The 21,077-nt window shown below is 35.2% G+C and overlaps 2 protein-coding genes across 8 annotated transcripts; both read right to left on the reverse strand.

The window, feature by feature from the left end:
• Positions 1-953: 953 nt before the first annotated feature.
• Positions 954-13,334, reverse strand: LOC117607997 (uncharacterized). 6 transcript variants are annotated; one of them, XM_034332383.2, is made up of 20 exons: positions 13,186-13,334; positions 12,898-12,968; positions 12,127-12,381; positions 11,968-12,049; positions 10,182-10,487; positions 9,692-9,961; positions 9,133-9,280; positions 8,720-8,934; positions 8,052-8,207; positions 7,427-7,579; positions 6,963-7,100; positions 6,551-6,858; positions 5,700-6,280; positions 5,404-5,495; positions 3,832-4,172; positions 3,297-3,745; positions 2,909-3,233; positions 2,579-2,831; positions 2,130-2,259; positions 954-2,003 (listed from the first exon to the last, which is right to left on the reverse strand). In XM_034332383.2, the coding sequence occupies exons 3-20, from the start codon at positions 12,286-12,288 to the stop codon at positions 1,598-1,600; spliced, it is 4,515 nt and encodes a 1,504-aa protein (XP_034188274.2). In that variant the 5' UTR covers positions 12,289-12,381; positions 12,898-12,968; positions 13,186-13,334; the 3' UTR covers positions 954-1,597. The 6 variants fall into 6 exon arrangements, with proteins under 6 accessions (XP_034188274.2, XP_034188272.2, XP_034188278.2 ...); XM_034332381.2 differs by having other exon boundaries at positions 12,127-12,386; XM_034332387.2 differs by lacking the exon at positions 8,052-8,207 and having other exon boundaries at positions 12,127-12,386.
• A 2,265-nt stretch (positions 13,335-15,599) lies between these two features.
• Positions 15,600-20,224, reverse strand: Set (NAP domain-containing protein SET). 2 transcript variants are annotated; one of them, XM_034332389.2, is made up of 5 exons: positions 19,706-20,224; positions 18,974-19,163; positions 18,592-18,797; positions 18,205-18,469; positions 15,600-18,127 (listed from the first exon to the last, which is right to left on the reverse strand). In XM_034332389.2, the coding sequence occupies exons 1-5, from the start codon at positions 19,961-19,963 to the stop codon at positions 18,102-18,104; spliced, it is 945 nt and encodes a 314-aa protein (XP_034188280.1). In that variant the 5' UTR covers positions 19,964-20,224; the 3' UTR covers positions 15,600-18,101. The 2 variants fall into 2 exon arrangements, with proteins under 2 accessions (XP_034188280.1, XP_034188281.1); XM_034332390.2 differs by having other exon boundaries at positions 18,592-18,788; positions 19,706-20,222.
• Between the last annotated feature and the right edge of the window lie 853 nt (positions 20,225-21,077).

Here is a 21,077-nt window from a genome sequence, read left to right on the forward strand (position 1 = left end):
CTTACAATGATAGTACAGTAAAACTTGTTAAAAAGGACATCTGAAAATATTAGGTCGGTGCGCAGGAATAGTTGCAGGGGTCCTTGAAACCCCACGATGAACGGTCGGTACGCAGAAAGTGTCTCAGGGGTCCCTGACACCCCAAGATGAACGGTCGGTGCGCAGAAATAGTTGCCGGGGTCCTTGAAAGCCCATGATGATAGGTCGGTACGCAGAATGAGTCGCCGGGGTCCCTGACACCCCATCATGATATTAGGTCGGTGCATAGAAAGAATCGCCGGGGTCCCTGACACCCCTAGATGAACGGTCGGTCCGCCGAAATGGTTGCTGGGGTCCTTGAAACCCCAAGATGATAGGTCGGTACGCAGAATGAGTCGACGGGGTCCCTGACACCCCAAGATGAACGGTCGGTGCGCAGAAATGGTTGCTGGGGTCCTTGAAACCCCAAGATGATAGGTCGGTACGCAGAATGAGTCACCGGGGTCCCTGACACCCCGAGATGAACGGTCGGTACGCAGAATGTGTCGCAGGGGTCCCTGACACCCCAAGATGATATTAGGTCGATGCGCAAAATGAGTCGCCGGGGTCCCTGACACCCCAAGATGAACGGTCGGTGCGCAGAAATTGTTGCTGGGGTCCTTGAAACCCCAAGATGATAGGTCGGTGCGTCAGCGGCGCTTTCTAAATATCATCCTGGGGTGTTAGGGACCCCGATGAGTGATACTTTTTGTATACCGACATTATAGCATCTGGGGTGTCAAGGACCCCGACGCTAAAATATGCGACACATAGACTTTATAGAAAAATTGAAACCATTGTAACTTGTACAAACGTGTTGTTTTTAATAAAGTATATGTAATTACCTTGTAAAAGTAAGTAGGATAATATAAAATGATTGATGTAATTTTATTTAATTTTTTATTTCTTTTTTTTCATGCGTACACACTCAAATATATCCTATGTAAGTATGTACATATAAATTTACCAAAAATACAGAATAGAATTACTGCTCTATTCGTTTTCTTTTCATTTTCTATACAACTATTCCTAATTATTACGAAATCTTATAATTTATGATTGATATTTAAAATTGAGTGACAATCCTGAGTACATTTCTTTATATATACATTAAAAATAGCAAAGTATTTATTTGATAAAAGTATGTAAAATTGCAAGTGAAGTATTGTGGAACATATTAAGGAGAAAAGAAGGTGAACTTGTAGAAAAGGATCTCCCGGAGCGGAAGCGATTTTTCTACAAGTTCAGCGAAAAGAATAATGATTTTATAGTATTTGAAATATGTTTTTTTTGTATAGAGAAACGAAATTGGCTGTATTTCCGAAAACTCTCATCCTCCGAATTAATTGAAATTTTAGAAGTAGGTTCTTTTAGCTCCATGGAAAATGAAGCTAATCAAATCACAGCATAAAAGTTTTCGGAAGTTTAGCCACGAACTTAATTAACAAGAAAGTGATTACATACCATAAAATATCAAAAATCTTATTATCATAAGATTAAAAATTAATTAATACAAATAAGAGAAATGATGTTAAAATTCTAATCGAAAGCTATGTGACTCCTCAAATTTCAAAATTCTTTAAAATTCGTACTGAGAAACGAAAATCAGAATTTTTGCTACAGCACTTCCAGCAAAGATGGTATTATGATAAACTTCCATATTGAGATCGAGTTCGATTTCCTGAGGTCCTTGTATGCTTCGTGTCATCACCAAAACAGCCTGGGTCGGTGCTGGCCGTTTCAAAGCGAAACACGATTCTGTGGCGCGTTGTACTCCAGGAGGTGCACGTGCTTCCAAAAACGTCATGCTAAATTGTATCGTCGACGTTGGTAAATGGTACCCCTTCATTTTGAATAACTCTTCCGGTTTATTTGATGAAATAGGTAACATGCTGACAAGAGTGATGAAATTGTACGAATAATGTGATGGTGACCTGAAGCAAGCTGCGTCGCTGATGTAGCAAGGATGAGATCGAACACATCGACTGAAATTTTAAAACATTATTATGTAACTGTTTGGGTCCAATTAGAATGTTGAATAAACTAATAAAAGCATTAAAAAATTTATTCAATTTAAAAACCCATAATTGTACAAAATATTTGATACTTACTTCTTTCTTTCGTGATCTTGATGATAACCCGAAGGGCAGTTTATTTTATTGCAACGATAACCACCTCTTGTATTATGACAAATCTCGTCCGCACCTCTGCACACATGCCCTGCTCTACATTCGTCGATATCTAAAAAAGAACGAAAGATTGATTGCATGTTCCAGTCGCAGAGAATTCAAGAGCACGGGAAGCAATTTGAAATTCAACTAATGGCCCAGATTTTTGACGAGTAGGTCAAGTACAGATTACACTATGTAATTTCAAGATAATAGAGGTAAAGTACGCGTTAATAAACGGTGAACGCATGGTTCATACAAAGCTACTACATAGTAGTTTCTAACAAAAGAATGTTACATGGTTAAATAAAATTAATTGTTTATTTAATCTTTTCTAAAATCTATGATTTTTAAAAATAAAGATTATGAATTAATATATTAATTATACACACCTTCGCAAGTCCGACCGCTGAGTCCAAGCTTATAACCATCCGGGCATTTACAAGCATAACTTCCTGGTGTATTTTCACAGATTCCCACGCATAAGTTATTGCTTTTAAATTCACTGCATTCGTCGATGTCTGTACAAGAACGATTATCAGGATTCAACCTGAATCCAGGTTTACAGATGCATCTGTAGCTACCCCAGACATTGAAACACGTATGCTGACACAAACCAGGAGTTTGTGAACACTCATCAACATCCTGAAATTATCAACAAAAAAATTACTGTTACTGTGTGAACTTTTGATTTCAAAAATGTAATTAATATTTGATATTACCTGACAGTTACCACCAAACCCACCAATGCTTTCAAAACCACTTTCACATTTGCAATGATAAGAACCAACAGTATTCTCGCATTGGCTTCTTGGTCCACATACGTTTCCATAGAGACTACATTCATCAATATCAACACAGTCCTTGTTTGGTCCAATTACATACCCAGGAGGACAGGTACAAACGTAACCGCCTAATCTATTCTCACAGGTTTGGTCTGTAGTGCATTCATTTGTGCCATCAGCGCATTCATCTATGTCAACACAATATTGTCCTGATACTGGGTCCAAAGTGTATCCATTGCTGCATAACACTCTTGACACACATCTGAAACGAAACCATTAAACCATTAAAAAATTATAAATTTTGTATTGAAAAGTTTTTCTATACCTGTAAGATCCAAGGGTGTTGATACACCTTTGCATTGTTCTACCGCAAGGATTAGGATTCTTCTGGCATTCATCAATATCCACGCATTTTCCTCCAGAAACAAGCTGAAATCCACGTGGGCAAGTACGTGGTCCTTGAGGATTGAACGTTACAGGAGTGACGGATGTGGTTGTACTTGTGGTAGTGGTTGTCAGTGCCGTAGTCGCGGCTCCAATTCGTGATTGCGGTACGGGTACACGCGGATTACGATCGCATCGATAAGAGCCAAGGGTGTTCCTACAATGATAACCACCCCCACAGTCGTGTGTACCAAGAAGGCATTCGTCGTCGTCTTCACAGATTTCTGTCGCAGCGTTTAAAGTGTATCCTGTTCCGCATGGCAGAAAACGCGTGCACGTGTAACTTCCTATGGTATTGTCACACCTCTGTGTTGGTAGACAACTGTCTTCCTATAAGAAATAGTAATTTATTTAACTTAGGTACTAGTTACGTTAATGTGCTTTTAACTCTATATTGGATTCTATGAAACGTTTACCTGTGTTTGACATTCGTTAATGTCCACGCAAGCTTGAGTTAAATTTTCGCGCTTGAAACCAACTTTACAGTTACACGTGTAGCTTCCCATTGTATTAACGCACTCTTCGTTGCTGCTACACGCGTCTTCTACTTCACGACATTCGTCGACATCGACGCAACCACGATTCCTGACGAATTTGGTACCAGGAACACATTTTTGGTTTGATGCCATCGGCAAGGGTGTCGTGGTAGTTTTTCTAGTGGCGGGTCTTGGGGGTTTTGCACAGCTATAACCACCGGGCTGGTTGTAACAGACTTCACCTTCGCAACTGTCCAATCCTTCCGCACATTCGTCAATATCTATTAAATATAACAGTTTATGTTAAGAAAAAATAATGTGAGAAAGTTTTAACAATTCTATTGATTTAAAGAATTTGAGCAATTTAAAAAATTTGAAATATTTTGCAAACTGTTAATGTTCAAATTGTTCTCTTCATAATTTATAATAAAAAATGTAGTATGAATTATGTATATTTAAAGATGTTATAAAAGCGTGTAATGATAACGCATAGCACATAAAATGTAAATTAATAATGCGTACATTAATAAAAGCAAATTCATAAGCGTGCAAGCAATTATAATAAATCATACATGCTAATACACATGTTCCTATAAAATATATATGTTATACATTCCTTATTTTTGAGCAAAAATGCTTTTGACTTTCATCCTGAAAAAATGTTACAAATTACTTGCAATTAATTTATAAAAACGGTGGTTAAAAAATTAATTTGTTTTATCCATTGAAGGATACAAGACACTTCCAAAAAAGAGGTATAATAAGAGGCGATACTCTGATAAAGAAACTACTTTTCGCGATAAATGAAATGATACAATCAATTTAAATATCCATTCGGTTATTTTCGTACTCGTTCGTGAACGTTCGCCCAGACTATATGTAGCTTTACTCGCGCCATCTCAGCTCACACGTGACGTAGGCCGTGACGTATGATTGGTTAAAGCGGTCACGTGTACAGAGCCGTCGATGTACCCCGCAAGACTTCTTGTGAGCCGAGGACAGTAGATTCATACATAGAGGTTATGGCACTTTGGACTAATTTATTATGTTTTAAAATATAATAATACAGATTTTAAAACTTGTACAGAAAAATATAGGGGACTTTATATTTTGTGATCCCGTCATTCTTTATGTTCTGTTTCATAATATATTTTCTAAAGCCATCATTTTATTATATTTCCTCTTTTCTCACTTTTTAATTATATGGAATTATATAATCCGGAGAAAAATTTGCCGCTTGACGATATACCTAATTTAAAGGTACAAGGGATCGAGCGACATCAAAGATACCGCCGGGAGTATCGCCTCTTATTATATCTCCTCTTTCACATTACCATAGTATTGTAATGCAGTAGACTCTCATATTACTTTATGAGCAATTTGACTTCCCCATGGATTTTTATGAGTCTGACACATATATCGTGCCTACGGTTCCGTTGGCGGCAATATACTGAGCGCCTACTGCACTACAACACTTTAATATCTTAATCATAAAAGTTCATGAAAATATACCTGTACACTTTCTTAATCGAGGATGATATCTGAAACCTGAAGGACAAGCTGGTTTCTGTCGTTGCCGTACAGAGGGTGTAGATCTTTCACATCTAAACAAAGTATTTTTGCAAATAGTGTATACAAACCAAAAGTTACCCTTTGAAGAGAGGGCGCATGCGCAGGCAGCCAGCTAGTGAGAAAAAATCCCACGACTGCGCATCACTGAGGTTAAGTAGATAAAACTTATAACAGTGAAAATGATAAACATGAAATTTTCATTTTTAATTCTGAATTATTGAGTCCGTGAGATATACCTGTAGCTGCCAGGTAGATTAACGCATTTTTCAGGGATCCTAGTGTCACATTTGTATTGACCAGTGACGCATTCATCGATATCTTCGCATCGGCCTGTAGGCAAAGAATATTCATAGCCAGATTGACAAGAAGGTAATCTGGTGACACATTCGAAACTGCCGTTTCTGTTGACACAGTACTGATGTAACTCCAATCGGCAGCTGTGTAAATTTTCCAAGCATTCGTCGATATCGACGCAGCTGCCGTCGAATGTACGCTTGAAACCACTATCACAGGGTGGTATTAACTGGCAGTAGAAAGAGCCGTTTGTGTTCACGCATTTGTGGGTAGTTTGCGGACAATCGTGTCTACCTATCAGACATTCGTCAACGTCTTGGCAACCTTTTATACTCGGACTAAAATACCAGCCACTGGTGCAGAGCGGTGAACAGTCGTAGCCTCCTGGTGTATTGTTACATTGTTCGTGATCTCGGCAACCAGGACCCACTGTACATTCGTCAATGTCCATGCACTCGCCATTTTTTAAATCTCTTGCATATCCACGTTTGCAAGGCTCCAGAAACTGATAACGATCGATACTCTGTGAAAATCATTCAATCTCTTATAGTAAATTAAAAAAAATATTAATATATTGAGATATTATTACAATGTGTACAGTATCGAGCATGGTAAATTTCCCTAGGGAAATTTAAAAATTCAAACATTAAGGCTTCAGAATTTCAAGAAATATTAAATAGAATTTTCTCGAGGAAACGTTTATACCCGAGTGATGGGCCCTTTTCCTCCCCAAAGGGATTATTTTCCCTAGGGAAACCTACCACGCCTAGTGAATTCAAGAAAATAATCATACCTGTATCTTATTATTCCTTGCATTATTTAACTTATTGGCTGTTGTATTTGTCGTTGTCGCGAGCACTTCACAAGAATAAGAACCTTTCGTATTAACACAATAATGGGTGGACGCGTCACAAGAATGTAGTCCAAGTACACATTCATTGATATCTTCGCAAACTTCTTCAATTTTATTGAAATATTTATCATTTTTGCGCAATTCAAAACCAGGTGAACATAGAGGAGAACATCTATGTCCCCCCTCGAAGTTTATACACTGTTCGTCCTTTCCGCAGTTTGATAAATCGTTGCTGCATTCATCAATATCTAAATGCATCGAACAAATTGATACATATTATTTTTTACTCACATTGAAATAAAGTTATTGAAATAAATGTGAAGTAAATGAAGTAACAATATCGAATACTTACCCACACAGGTACCTAAATTCACATTATAGATAAACCCATTTGTACATTTTACATCGCACTCGTACGCACCTTCGGTATTTCGACATTGTTCTGTACCTTCGATGCAACTGTGAATTGCTTCCGCACATTCATCTACGTCTATTACAGCAAAAAAAAGATAGAAAAACTAAATTTATTTTATGAACCCTGTAATACTGAAATTATTTTAAAGAACTGAAAACATCGCAATTTTACTCTGCAATAATTTATGAAGATTTTAAAAAGTTGACGAATTCAAAAATTTTCAAAGATTTTAATAGAGAATAAACAATATAGAAAAATGTATGAATGAGAAACAAAAAATGCAAAAATTGATTGGCAATAATGTGCAAAGTTGTGTTCAACTTTAATGCAAATTTGAATCGTGTTAAAAGAGATTCGTATGTATTTTCTTCTCAAAAACCTTCGTATTGTATTGCATTTACCTTTGCACTGCTGTGATAGCTTATCAAATTTAAATCCAGCTGGACAAGATTTTGTCCCTTTCATTTCCAAGCAGCTAAAACTGCCTTGTGTATTGACACAAAAATTTTTCTGTTCAGGACAAGGTTTTGGTAATGTCAAACATTCGTCAATGTCTGGAAATGTAATTAAAATTAAATTCCCTTACAATTGGAAACACAGCAATATGATATGAAATTTGTAAAAAAAAAACTATAGGGTGCCTTATAACTCCCGTAACACCCGGAAATGGGGGTTGCTGGGATTATTCTGAACAACTTTTTCCTTTACCAAAACGTTGGTTAAAGCTTCGTTTTTGAATTATTAACGAAAAACATTGGCCAATGGGAGCGTTGGCTCTGAACCGCGCTCGGTCGTGAGCAAATGCATCGGCGCAGTGTTACCCTAGGGGTAACAGTCATGCGCAGTGTAGGATTTCTGGCGCATGCGTATTAAGAAAGTACTAAGTCCGTTTCAATAACGTGTACCTATGTTCTAAATATGAAATTTTTTGGAAATCGACTTTCAGTCAATAGTCACTGACATCAAGAAGTCCATAGATAGACTTCCGGGCGGTAAGGTGTTAAAAAGTTTAAAAAATATTCATACCTGTGCATCGACCCGGAATAGATTCCCATTCGTATCCAGGAGGACAATCTTCTTCTGATAGACTTTTGAGGATATTCTTTGTGGCGCATATATAAGATCCTATAGTATTCTCGCAACGGCCGGAACATACTCCGTTTTCGATACACTCGTTCACGTCTAAGCAATGAGATACACAACGCCAACGAAAGTAACCATGGACGTAAGCAAAACCGCAGCTCAAAATCACATAGACGTAGCGCTTAGAGACAAAGCACGCGTTATCAAGCAAACGTAAAACGTACTATTCTCCGTTCACAAGAAGATTCACAGGATGTCACAAGGGCAAGAGGGACACTACGACCAATCATACGTCGCGGCCAACGAGATGCGTGAGCTAAGGTGGGACGCGACCAATCAGATTGCGTAATTTTCTGGGGACCTCTTGTCAGCGGAAGACAGTACTTTTGAATAAAATTAACACTTTGATGCCATTATTTTTTTCTTCACATTTCTATTTCCTAATTCCTCTAATAGATATTACTGCTGATAAGGAAATAGAAATAATCGTTCTAAATAATTTAACGAGATACTGAAATTCTAAGATTATGAAATGTGACAAAATGCACGAACATGCATGTTGTACGCGAAAACTTATGATCGTTATTTTTAATATCTTTTTAAACACTCACCGTCGCAAACCTGATTTGTGGCGTTATAACGATAACCAGCTGGGCAAAGGGCTGAAAATTCATCACCTTCATTCGGTACGGTGGTCTTATTTTCTGACGACTTAGGGATGCAGGATCGTTTATCATTCGCCAAAACGTAACCAGGATTGCAACTGCATATTACAGCTACCCCATTGTCCGTACAACGTTGCTCGCATGGATTAGTTGATTTACATCTGTAAGGTAATCATTTTTCATTTATTATTCAATTGTTGTTTCAATAAATACGCAGTAGCGGATGCAGTAGCACTTGGGGAAGGGGAGCGCACTATGTAATATAATACTTTCATATAATTTATTACTCAGGGGGGGATCACCCCTGTTGCCCCTTCTGGATCCGCCACTAGAAACACGTTAATAATGAATGTATGTACCTATCGGTTGGAAGATTCTGTCTACAAGTTTTTCCATCTTCCAGTAGAGTGAAACCCTCGCGACATTTGCAATAATAAGATCCTTGTGTAGGGACGCAGATATCAGAACACAGTAATCCTTTCATAAGTTGACAGATGTCGTCCAATGCTAAAAAATTAATCATATGATTATTATAGATCCAATGTTGCAATACATAGGGACGGACTTAATTTTCGGGCTTGGTAAATCTAGTAGGAATTTTCAAAATTAGTTTTTCTTGGTTTTACTTATTTATAAAAATTAAATGGTAAAGGGGGGCATGGGTACCCCAGTCACGAGTCGGGCGGGAACTCGAATGTTCGTCTAGCAAAGGCATGGGCAGATTGCCCGGGCGGGCGTGCACGCGAGTATGAAGTGAGCGTCGGTAAGTGGCTGATCTAAGGCGGTGTATTCTACTAGCCGCTCGATATTGCGTGTAGTGGGGGTACCGCTTGAAAGAGAAAGATCCATACGGGTGGAATGGTGGGGTAGAATAATGGGGCTTTCTTCTAATAATTATTAATAAATTATATTCCTTACGAGGGGTAGGTATCGATGGAGAGGAGGGCGTTGAGTCTGAGCTCATATCCGTAGATGACGATGATGAAATCGAGAATGTTGACGAAGAGGAACTTGATTCAGTTTCCGAAGTGTCACTCGACGAAGTTGAGTTCGTAGAGTCTGAAGTTAACGTTGTCGTAGTACTTGGTGATGCTTCGTGACAGCATTCCAAAAAAGCAGGATCCCATGGATTTCCAAAATTGAAGCTTTTGAAAGCACATCCTTGACCCATAGATCCCGTTAAGATACCTAAAATTTAATAAAATCATATATTAATAATAATTCAGATTTATAGGTAATAACTCATACAGATGTAGATAGACTAAAAAAATCTATTAATAAACTTTTAATAATTAATCAATAGACTTTTTAATACCAATACCGATATCCCTTTTGAGTTACATCAAAGATATAAGGTGTTTTTATCCAGTGAAAAAGAGTAAAAAGTAGAGAAAATGATGAGATTCACCTAATTTACATGCTTCGCAACAATCTCGATGATAATCACCAGGACCTGCGCGTTTCGCTTTGGTACTGGTAACACATGCCAAACCAGCACGTGCATCCGATTTTCCTTTCTTGCATTGCTGTTCGTGATAGGCTCTCACGCAACAAATGTCCACAGCTTCCAAGCAAAGACCTTGCTCCACTGTTGGCACCCCAGGCACTGGTCCTGAGAACTTTTCACAACCAAGCCCTTCCATAGCCCACGCGGTACCCAGACCGCAGCATTTCGCAAACTGTACTTCCATTCTGGCCTCGGTCAACATCATTCCTACAAAAAAGTATCATTAATCAATTTCTTCGAGACGTTATTTTAAATATTATTTTTTCAGCATATCAGCCGTTTATTTTGAAAATAGGGCACGTCCATCTTTTATTTCGATAAATTTAACAATATCAAAATTAATGAATTACTAATTTTAAATAATTCAAACACACGTTGATTTATCAATTATTCTTGAACTAAATAAATAAGTGGTATAAAATCAAACGTTTCGCCGAAAAGTTTTAAGGGCTGCATAATATTTGCATTGAAATTAGTGCTTGTGTACAATATATCTGTAAAAATGATTCTTCGTGTTCGTTTAAGTAGAAGTCTCTATAAATCAGTAAGGAACATATCAAGCAATCAAAAGGAAAATCATAATTTGTTCAGTGATAAGAATGAAACGAGCACGTATGCATCGCTTCATTGGAAAACTACGTATCCCCTTTTTTGCTACTGTTACTAACGTTAATTGACGTTAATTGCATTTGCATCTTCAAATTCAATTTCACTGATGATTTTATTTCGATTGAAACTTTTAATTATAATTACATATCCTAGAAAAAAATTAAAATTTCAGTTTCCCATCTTTTTTTCTTTTTAATTCTACTTCTATTTATTTCATTTATTGTTTTAAAATACACAATAAAATAAACTTACGAATGTACAATTAATACTGGTAAACTAATAACCATCTAATATTTCTAATATTGAATTAAATAAATAAAGTTTAACATTTACATAACTACTCTGTTCTTCTCATTAATCCTTACCCGGAAATATTAACTTGTTTGCAACTCCTATATCTATTTCTCGAACATTTATTGTCAATCTATCAGGAGTATTCTCGAATTGTTTATCTTCAAAATTCATAGGAAACGTTACGTGCACTATCTCTAACTACTATTGTAATTCTAATAAGGGGACTTAAATAAATTTCTGATTTTCCTCTAATTTTTGTGTATAATTTTTTCTATTAAAAATATTATTATTATTGTTTATGTTGTGTGTATAATGAAAGTTATTTTTTCCATCAAATTTAGTTTGTCTTATTAAATTTCAAAAATATAATTTTTAATATAACATAATAATTAATAATTTTATAGAAAACATAACCGTTAAGGCGAAGAGAAAAAATTAAACCCGGAATTGGATTCGAACCCAAACACCCCAATTTGATAGGCGCGTACCACGCCGGTATTGCTACGCCACTGTTCAACTTGATAAGTAAGCCACATAATGTAAACGCAAAAACTGATCAATTTCTATTGCAAATTACTTATTAAGAATGAAGTTTTGGCCGATTATTAAGGGGTCAAATTATACTGCTCGTCTGACACTACATATACATGAATATGAAAAGAAATCAGTGAATATCTCATTAACGAGATACGAGTTAACGAGGATTTAGTTTGTTATCCATTGCGCGCGTCTTTTTCAATGCCCGCCAAGAAACTGTTTAAAATAATAATAATAATAATAATACCTTGTCTATGAGGGAGGAATTGTTGCAACTGAATTGCCAGAAGTAGGAAGAAAATCGTCCGTAGATCGTTGAATCGAAACATCTTGTCGTAAAATCAGTCCAATACTTATCTACAAATACTACCACTTTTCATTTGTAATTCCCGAATAAATTCGTTACCTCACTTGAAATATTAAAACCGTTCACGGAAAGGTTTGCTTCTGTTCGCTGCACTCCGGTCGAGCGCTCAGCATGCATTAAACTGTTCAGTTTGCCGGCACCTCGATTTTCTCTTCTGCACCTTTCTATGTACATCTCATTTCTCGAATCGTCCTTCTTCATCTTACAGTCATCTCCCTGTCACTCTTCTATCTTCCACCTTGCTTTAGTATGCGCGCGCATACGCCATCTCGGCTGTGCGTCGCTGATCTGAAACTTGACTTAACGTTCAGCCCCGATAAGATCCTTGAACCCTTTTATAACCTATTTTTCATAGAAATTTAATTTTTTCTTCTAAACGATAAAATTTAACTATCTTACAATCAGTGCAAATACGTTTTTTACGACGCTGAAATTATGCGGAATAAATAATAAATAAAGAAATGAACGAAAATCGTTGACGGTGGGGTTGACGTGGTATCGATAATTAATTACCAATTTCATTCATGCTATTATCGAGACGAAAAACGAAAAGTACGATATCGACTCGCACATTGCATGGTTTCCGTTGTTGCGTGAGTACACATATACAGCTCATGGCACAAGGAGTACGTTGGTCGACCGAGGGGCATCACCATGTTAACGAAGTTAGGATGACCGTGACACGCGCAACTCGGTGACGATCGTGTAACACCCGCGTTACAGTGTCTTATATTGTGAAAAAGTCGAATATTTCGCCATCCGCGTAGTCGACGTCTGCACGCTTACGCATCGTCGTCGAATCTAAAGTACCTTTTTTCCTATCCTTCTCAATGGCAACATATGGACGATCTTGTTCGTATTCCGAGAGAGAACCAAGAAATCTAGACAAACAACGCATAACGATGATATAATATAAGGAAGATAAGGAATGCCTTACGAAGAAACTGTACAGAGTAAATCTTTCAGCTGACAGATTTCTAGATATTAAACGATGACTTTCATTTTTCTCTTGCATTCTTTTCTAACCGTTATACGCTCATCAGAAATACAGTGCCTCGCATTCATATTTACAAGAGGATCTTGCTACGAGATATTCACCAATTTTTTTCATTTTCATGCATATTGTAATATCAGACGAGCAATGTATCCCTTTGTCGTTAACGAGTAATATGATTTTCCCAATTTCTAATCCAAACAATTGAAACCTACGAAATGAAACCTGGTTATTGAAATTGACTCGGATTCGTCAATACATACTGAACTTGATCCCATCCCCAATCGTCGATAGTATAGATCAGTGTTGGGCAAAAATAAAAAATTCCTACTTTCATCAATAATCGCAATTAATGACTAAATTCGTGCCTTAATCATTAATTACTATTAAATAGTTTTTAATCGACATCCACTGCCCAGCAGCCATCACCACCGATGGCACCGGGCAAGGATAAACTGCCTTTTCATAGTTTCGCCAATCATCGAATCGGATAGGGAAGACCCAACAGTTAACTCTTCGTCGGCGTTTAAGGAAAAATGTAGATAAGAGAAACATTGTTTAATTAATTATTATTCGAAAATTCTCAAATTATATAGTTTTAAGAAAAGCTGAAGAAATTATTAAGAGAAAATTAAATTAAAATTGAGACTTTCTCCATGGTCGCCGTACGAGGGTTAAGAAGGAATGGGATGAATCAACTAGGTATAAAATTAAGTTAAGATTCATTTTGTGAATCAAGTCATTTTCATAGTTATGAGGATGAAAATAATGAAGTTTTGTACTATTCTATTACTAGAAATTTATCAAACTAAAAAGCGATGCATTGTTCGCTAATGACTGCATTTTAATAATAAATTTTATTTGAAGATTATTTTTTTCCTTTTTGTTCATTTACGATGACAAAAAGTTCTATGTTAGGCTTTCCATCATTTCCTAGATTTTTTCAGGTACGAAAACAAGTAACAAAAGTCCCCCTTTTCATACCTTTATCCTTCATCAAAAGAAGCCTACGTTGTATCTGATTGTAAAGTACATACTGAGCATGGAAGGCTTCCCTAGAGGGAAAATGGCAATACAAGGGAAGAGGGTTCCATCAAAATCTTAATTTTGAAGATAAGAAATTATTATAATTGTTAATTATTAAATATTATAAAATTTAATGTATACATTGAATTTCAAATTTCAAAGTAATTGAAATACAGAATTAAAAATTTAGATTTTGTTAATTCTAAAGTGCAAATTTTAAACTTAAAATTGTTAAGTTTTGAAATTTTCAAATTCAAGTTTTCGAAACTGCCAAGTATTAAAATTTACATTTCAAAGTTCTAAAATTTAATTTAAGTTTCAGAATACAAAGTTCCAAAAAAATATCAATAATAAAATAAATATTATACAACATTTTATCGAAGAAACGTTTACACACAAGTAATGGAACCTTCTTCCCCTGAAGCAGTGATGTCCAGTTGTGGAATTTTTTCTCACTAAGAAGCTGCGTGCGCATGCGTAACTGACATTACAGCTAGTGACATCGCATAATGCCATGGCTGTATACATATGCACTTGAAAGAGGCCCGCGTATTTTCTGCACTTTTTCAGACCGTTATAACAAATGTTGGTATTCGTATAATAAATCGGCTGCAGACGTACAAAATAGCAGTACATTTTATTGGTATTATTTATGTAATATTCGATTTCATTAAATTAAAACTTTCTCCCCTCATTATAATTTCTGGAACCTACTGATACCTTATATTTAAAGAAGTGCGTCACTGAGAAACTCCTAATGCTTACTTACTACGCATGTGCCAGAAATCCCACACTGCACCTCACTGCCCTAAGGCGCCATTTTTCCTGAGGAAGTTCATCATGCTCGATGTTCTAAAATTTTAGAAAACATTGTTATTTATTGAAGAGAAATTTAACTCGGACAACAATTCGAATAATCGCCGTTTTGTTTCACATCCCTGCTTCCCTTTACACCAATCAAACATTTTTGTAACGAATTTTTTTACAGTTTTCAAGTATAAATAATAGAACAATGCGTGTTTAAATCTTACATTTACCGCTATGCATTACATTTTTCATGATCGTTCCTCCCTTTCATCTCCTTCCTTTGTCATATCAATCTTCAAGAAAACAACATTCTTGTAACAGAAAGAAGAAAATTATAAGTAAAATCTAGTACATTTAGAAAGTAGTTTTTACTGACAAATAAAAGCAAAACGTAGAAAAATGATTGTTTGTTTAAAAATTGATACAACAAAATTCTTTTATTCCTAGATGATGTAAAAAGTAAGTACTGTCCACCGATCACAAGAAGTTTCGCGGAACAGCACAGGGGCAAGACGGGGTACTACGCACACATCACTGACACCAGCCTAATTAGTGATGTGATCGCTTCGACCAATGATACGTCACGACTGAAAATACGTGACCAATCAGATTAGGTTATTCTCATGAGACTTCTTGTGATCGATGGAAAGTAAACATTTCAGATAAAAAATGTGTGTCCAATTCATTTCTTGTATTAAAATGTCTTATATTCACCTTAATCTTATAAGTAGTTTCAAATATAAAAACTCATTCCTATCTTAAACTGACAACTTTATTTCGTTCATTTGTTGTATGATTGCGTGACACGATTACGCCGATTGATTCAAAAAATGCTTACATCCAGTTTGTTTTTATGTCTATTCTGGTTCATTTTCGTTTCGGACTTCAGGTGTCCCTTTGTGCGACCATTATAGACGCAAGACTATTATGTCACGTGTATTTTTCAATAACGTTAAACAGTATGGAACACAATTGGCTTCTCTAGGAAAAATAGCGATGTCTCACCAAAATTTTAATTTTGAATTATTAAATATTATAACATTTCAAAATCCCCAAAATTCAAATTTTAAAGTTCGAAAATTCCAATATTGAAACCTTGTTATATCAATATGTAAGTTTCAAAGTGGCTAGTTTCGAAATCTCGAGATTCAAAATTAGAAATTTACAAAATTGCCAAGTTTCATAATTTTCAGATTCGGATTTGTACATATCAGAAAACAAAGTTTCAAAAAGTATTTAATAATAGAATAAATATTAAATGAAGTTTTACCTAGGGAAGCCTACCATGCTTAGCACTGAACATTTCCAGGATAGTGGCTGGTAAGTTTCACAATAGAATATATTTGTATATGAGTGCGCACCTTAATCCTCGAACAACGGAGTCTGGGTCAATATAAATCTTCAGTAACAATACATATACAGGAATATCAACCTAAATTTAAATGTATAGTTTGTCAATAAAATAGTTTCATATATTGAAAAAATAATTCTTACAGAAAGTGTAAAATTAAAAAAAAAAAAACGAATAAAATGTGGGACTCTTTCTATGATCCGCTGCCCGAGGGTCAAAGTATTCTAGGACGAATCAAATAATTGTTAACTTCGTTAAACGTTAACTGTTACCGTAGAAAAATAGGAATCTTATACTAAGAGATTTTTCAATATCATTAATAATTTGAATAGAAAGATTATCTCTTTAAGTTCGAAATTATCTTTTATCCAAGATCTACCAAACAGGTTTCATTTCAAAAACGTTTCTTATATAGCAATTAAATCATACATTTGTTTTGAGCGATTTAATTATTTGATTTTTCCTAGATTCCATAGGGAACGCCGATGAAATTTTTAATAGAACCTTTTATTCGTACCGAGATTTAAAATCGTTTGCAATGTGATCCATCGTTGGCACATCGCTGGAAATATAACAGGGTTGTGATTACTTCTGATTCTAACATCACCTTCGGATCGTAACAGTAATTTAAAAAGATGCTGCTAGAATCAGAAGTGTCGTGAAAAACGCTTCAGACGTATTTTCTTTTCCAAATAGTAGAAATGTTTATAACGTAAATCTGGAAGAATAAGAACGAGGTGACTTTTCGTACATCAATTTACATTTTGAGCGTGACAAGTTTCAATTCATCATTCATTGAAATTAATATTTCTTTCTCTATACATGTGGAATAGTAGCGTTGCGCCGGGTTTAGATAAAATTTCATGCATAAATACAATAGGATATACTTCGTTAACTTAAACTATCACTAGATTAAAGTATAATTTTAAATAATTAAAAAACTCTTAATCGATACATCCTTTTTATATTTTTTCTGCAGATAAAAATAATGTAAGTTTAACATTCTTTATCATAAAATAGTAGTATCCAAACAATACAAATAATCGTATGAAAAATAATGATTTTATAAAAAAAAAAAAGAAAATATGTACGTTTTATACACTTTTGTACATGTCCCTACATTTTCCGATATGTTGTTAATCCACTTTCAAAGTAACTTATTAAATAGTCGTATATAGAGAAGTAAATGTATTAGTTACAATTTTCTACAAATCTATTATTTAACTGTTACAAAAAAATAAATCTCTCAGCGACAAATATTTGCTGTATTGTCACTCTCAAAAATATCTAAAACACCTCGTTCCGGAATTAATGTAATAGAACAAATATTCGTGAGGAAACAAGATGAAAAGAACACCTGTCCACAATCTTGTTACATCTTATAATTTATTTACTCCTTAATGTAATTGTAACACAATGAAGTTGAGCAGGTGTTCTTCATCGTATACCTACTATATAGAGAATGACTAGGCCATATGAATATAACTTAGGAATTTCCGGTACTCTATTATATTCCATTATTAAAAAAAAAAAAAGTACTGTGTAAAACCTATCTAATTTATGTAAGACCGTATTTTCTTTAATTTCGGCACAATCGAGTAAATATTGTTACTTTTGTACACGCGATTTTCATTTGCGCCGATAAAGATTAGGTCTGTTTAATTCAGTTTTCTATTTATATTTTTCTCAATATCGTCCCGAGGTTTATTCATATGGCTCATTATACTCTGTCCTGCACACTTCATCTATTTTCAATCAATGTGATGCGTATTTTCAGCGATTCTTTTTTCATTGTCTATGACTGTAACCATTGCTGTGAGAAACAAACTTCAAATCCTATTCTGGTTCTTCCCCATCTGCATCTGTAATGCAAACATAATATTATGAAACTATAATAACTCTAAATAACTTAAAAATCACATATTAATATTCTCTATACCTTCACGAACAACTTCGTCGTCTACTAAAAAATCGTCTTCTTCGTTTACCCCATCGTCTTCATCATTCACAGCCTCTTCTTCCTCTTCATCTTCATCCACATCATCTTCAACCACAACTATACTATCGTCTCCTTCTTCACCCTCCCCTGCTTCATCGCCGTCATCCGCACCACCTTCTTCTTCCTCCTCCTCTTCTTCTGTGTCACATTCTTCGCCATCCCCTTCAATACCGTTTTCAACATCCATATCTGGTGCCAAATAATACTAAAAACATATTCTTATTATTATTGTTATTATTATGCAATAATACAATTAATGTATACTATATCACAATATAATTTACAACCATCATACACACATTAATATACCTAAGGGAATTAATATACCTGCAATGGATTAGGCCACATATCATCTTTAATTAACTCTGCTATTTCGTCTGAACTTGGGTCCCCATGATCCGTAAACCAATCAAAGAATGACCTGTGTTTCAGTGGCCTTTTACGACCTTTCAGTGGGGCTTTGGTTTTTGCTCTTTTCGTTAAGTCTGCGCCTTCTTTCCAACGTATAGGTGTGCTTTGTGATGCTGGATCTCCTGCAAAAGTGCAGGAGATACATCAAAACTATGATTATCCAACAAAAAGTTTTGCTACTATTTTAAATAAATTAGAAGAACACACAATAAAACCTTATATTTATGAACAATAATATTATAATTTAATAAAAGTAACTTCAAGAGATTAATAGCGATTGATCTTAAAATGGGCTCACCAGAAGAACCTAGATGAAATTCCTTTGTAAGAACATCATTTTCAAAATATGGGTTTTCATCAAAATAAAAATTAATTCTATATCCAGATTTGATGTCTTCAAATTCTTCAACTTCTAATTTGTTTAAAAACCGAAGCGCATCTTCTTCATCTTCTTCCAATATTTCTGCTATTTCTTTATTGTTTACAAACTATTTATGTGTTAAGGAATTCTATGTAATATTTTGTACATTTACAGAAAATGATTATACACTAAATTCAATGATAAATTATGAATATTTATTATATATAAAACTAATAGTATCTATTACTGTATCACTAATATGTTATTTTAAATATAATTTCATTTGCTTTGACTAAAATTAAATGTAAAAGATTAAATTAGTTCATTTATTAATACATACAATTTACCTTTGTATTTTTTTAATATTTCAAAACTGTCCTGTAGAGTAACTTGTATTGCAATTTGTAATGTATGGTATCATATAAAATAAGAATATATTAAATATATTACAACAAAGGGCTATTTTTCCGCGACGATATTTTTCAACAAGAATTTTAATAAAAAATAAATAAGTTTATGTTACATTCCGCGTGACCGCATGTAGTTATACGTTTACAAGTAGGCAAGATGGCGACTAGCGCCGGTGGACGCCGGCATTGTCGAGAAACGTCAAAGATACATTAATAACTATTATTAACGAGTACGTAATATCATAATACGAAAGGATACAGCAGTAACCCAAAAATTGGGTATCCTTTTGATAATGTCATTCCGCTTCTGAAAATAGGGCTTACGCAACTTATTATACTTCTTCTCAACTTCGAGGATTTCGTCGCTGGCCTTCTCATTGAGGCCATCGATTTGATTCTGACACCCGTCGATTTCTTCGAGTGTCTTCTGTATTTCAATATCATAATCACGAGATTCAACACCCTCGCCCGAACCTGGATCCTCTAATTCCTTGGCCTTTTTATTCGGCGAAGACATCGTTCAACCCGCGCTCTTGTCACTACACCACTATGTTTATTTTCAGTATACACTCACTCCGCGTTCGTCACGCTCGTATCGCAAATTCGCGGCGCGCAAGCAAGCTGAGCTCTAACCACAAATCCGATAATGTAACTAGACGTGCAACTATATTAGAAACTTCTACTCCATCTGTTATTGTAACAGAATAACAAATTTTTGAATCAAAGTTAGTTCTCATCACAAGCGAACGTACTTTTTGGAGAACGACTTTTCGTTTGCATTGCGCAAGTTAGCTCTGATTGGTTATAATCGCGGTCGTACCCAGGCCCAGGCCCTCCTAACTTCCATATTTCGTGCTGTAATGCAAATTAGTTCATGCGCAAGAATACTTGGATAGCTGATGTCACTACGAATACATTATATCGATGATACGTATACCGCAGTTCACCAAAGTCCATAACTGCGACGCGCAGGTTGGAAGATGGTGGGGGAACGCAGCGAGCTCTCTGCTAATCGCTTTCCACTTCGTTTGGAAGTATCGCCAATCAGGGCGAAGATGCGCACTGGAGAAGCGCGAAGAACGAAAACTGGTCTTTTCGCAGTTATGGACTCTGGTGAACTGCGGTATACATACACAATTGGCGCGACCAATCAAATTGCGTTATTCTCATGGAACTGCTTATGATTGATTGACAGTAAATATTTAAAATAAGATTTGGAAAAGGTTTAATTATCAATTCCCAATTATTTATTAAGTACAAATTCGAACACACAGTTTTCAGAAAAATACTGTTTTTTAAAGAACTGTTGAAATTCATAAGAAAATACACATCTAAGAATTACTATTTTTATTTAAGCATAAAAGATTCCTTCTTATATGCTTCTGTATGACAATTTTACTGAATTTTTAAAACTCTGACTTTAAAAACAACCATAGCTGTTTAATATATAACAGTTACATACTCTTTAGTTTATTTAAAACTACTTTTCTTATGTGCGTAAATGCAATAATTATAATAATTAGCAAATTTATCTCTATATATTACATATATCATTTTTACTTATCATTAATTCCTCTTTTTTTTAACAGCATCGAATTGCCGGAAGGTCGAAGTAATTACAATTACTACAA

The sequence above is a fragment of the Osmia lignaria genome, chromosome 3 (genome assembly GCF_051020975.1).
Source record: "Osmia lignaria lignaria isolate PbOS001 chromosome 3, iyOsmLign1, whole genome shotgun sequence".
Lineage (NCBI taxonomy): Eukaryota > Metazoa > Arthropoda > Insecta > Hymenoptera > Megachilidae > Osmia > Osmia lignaria.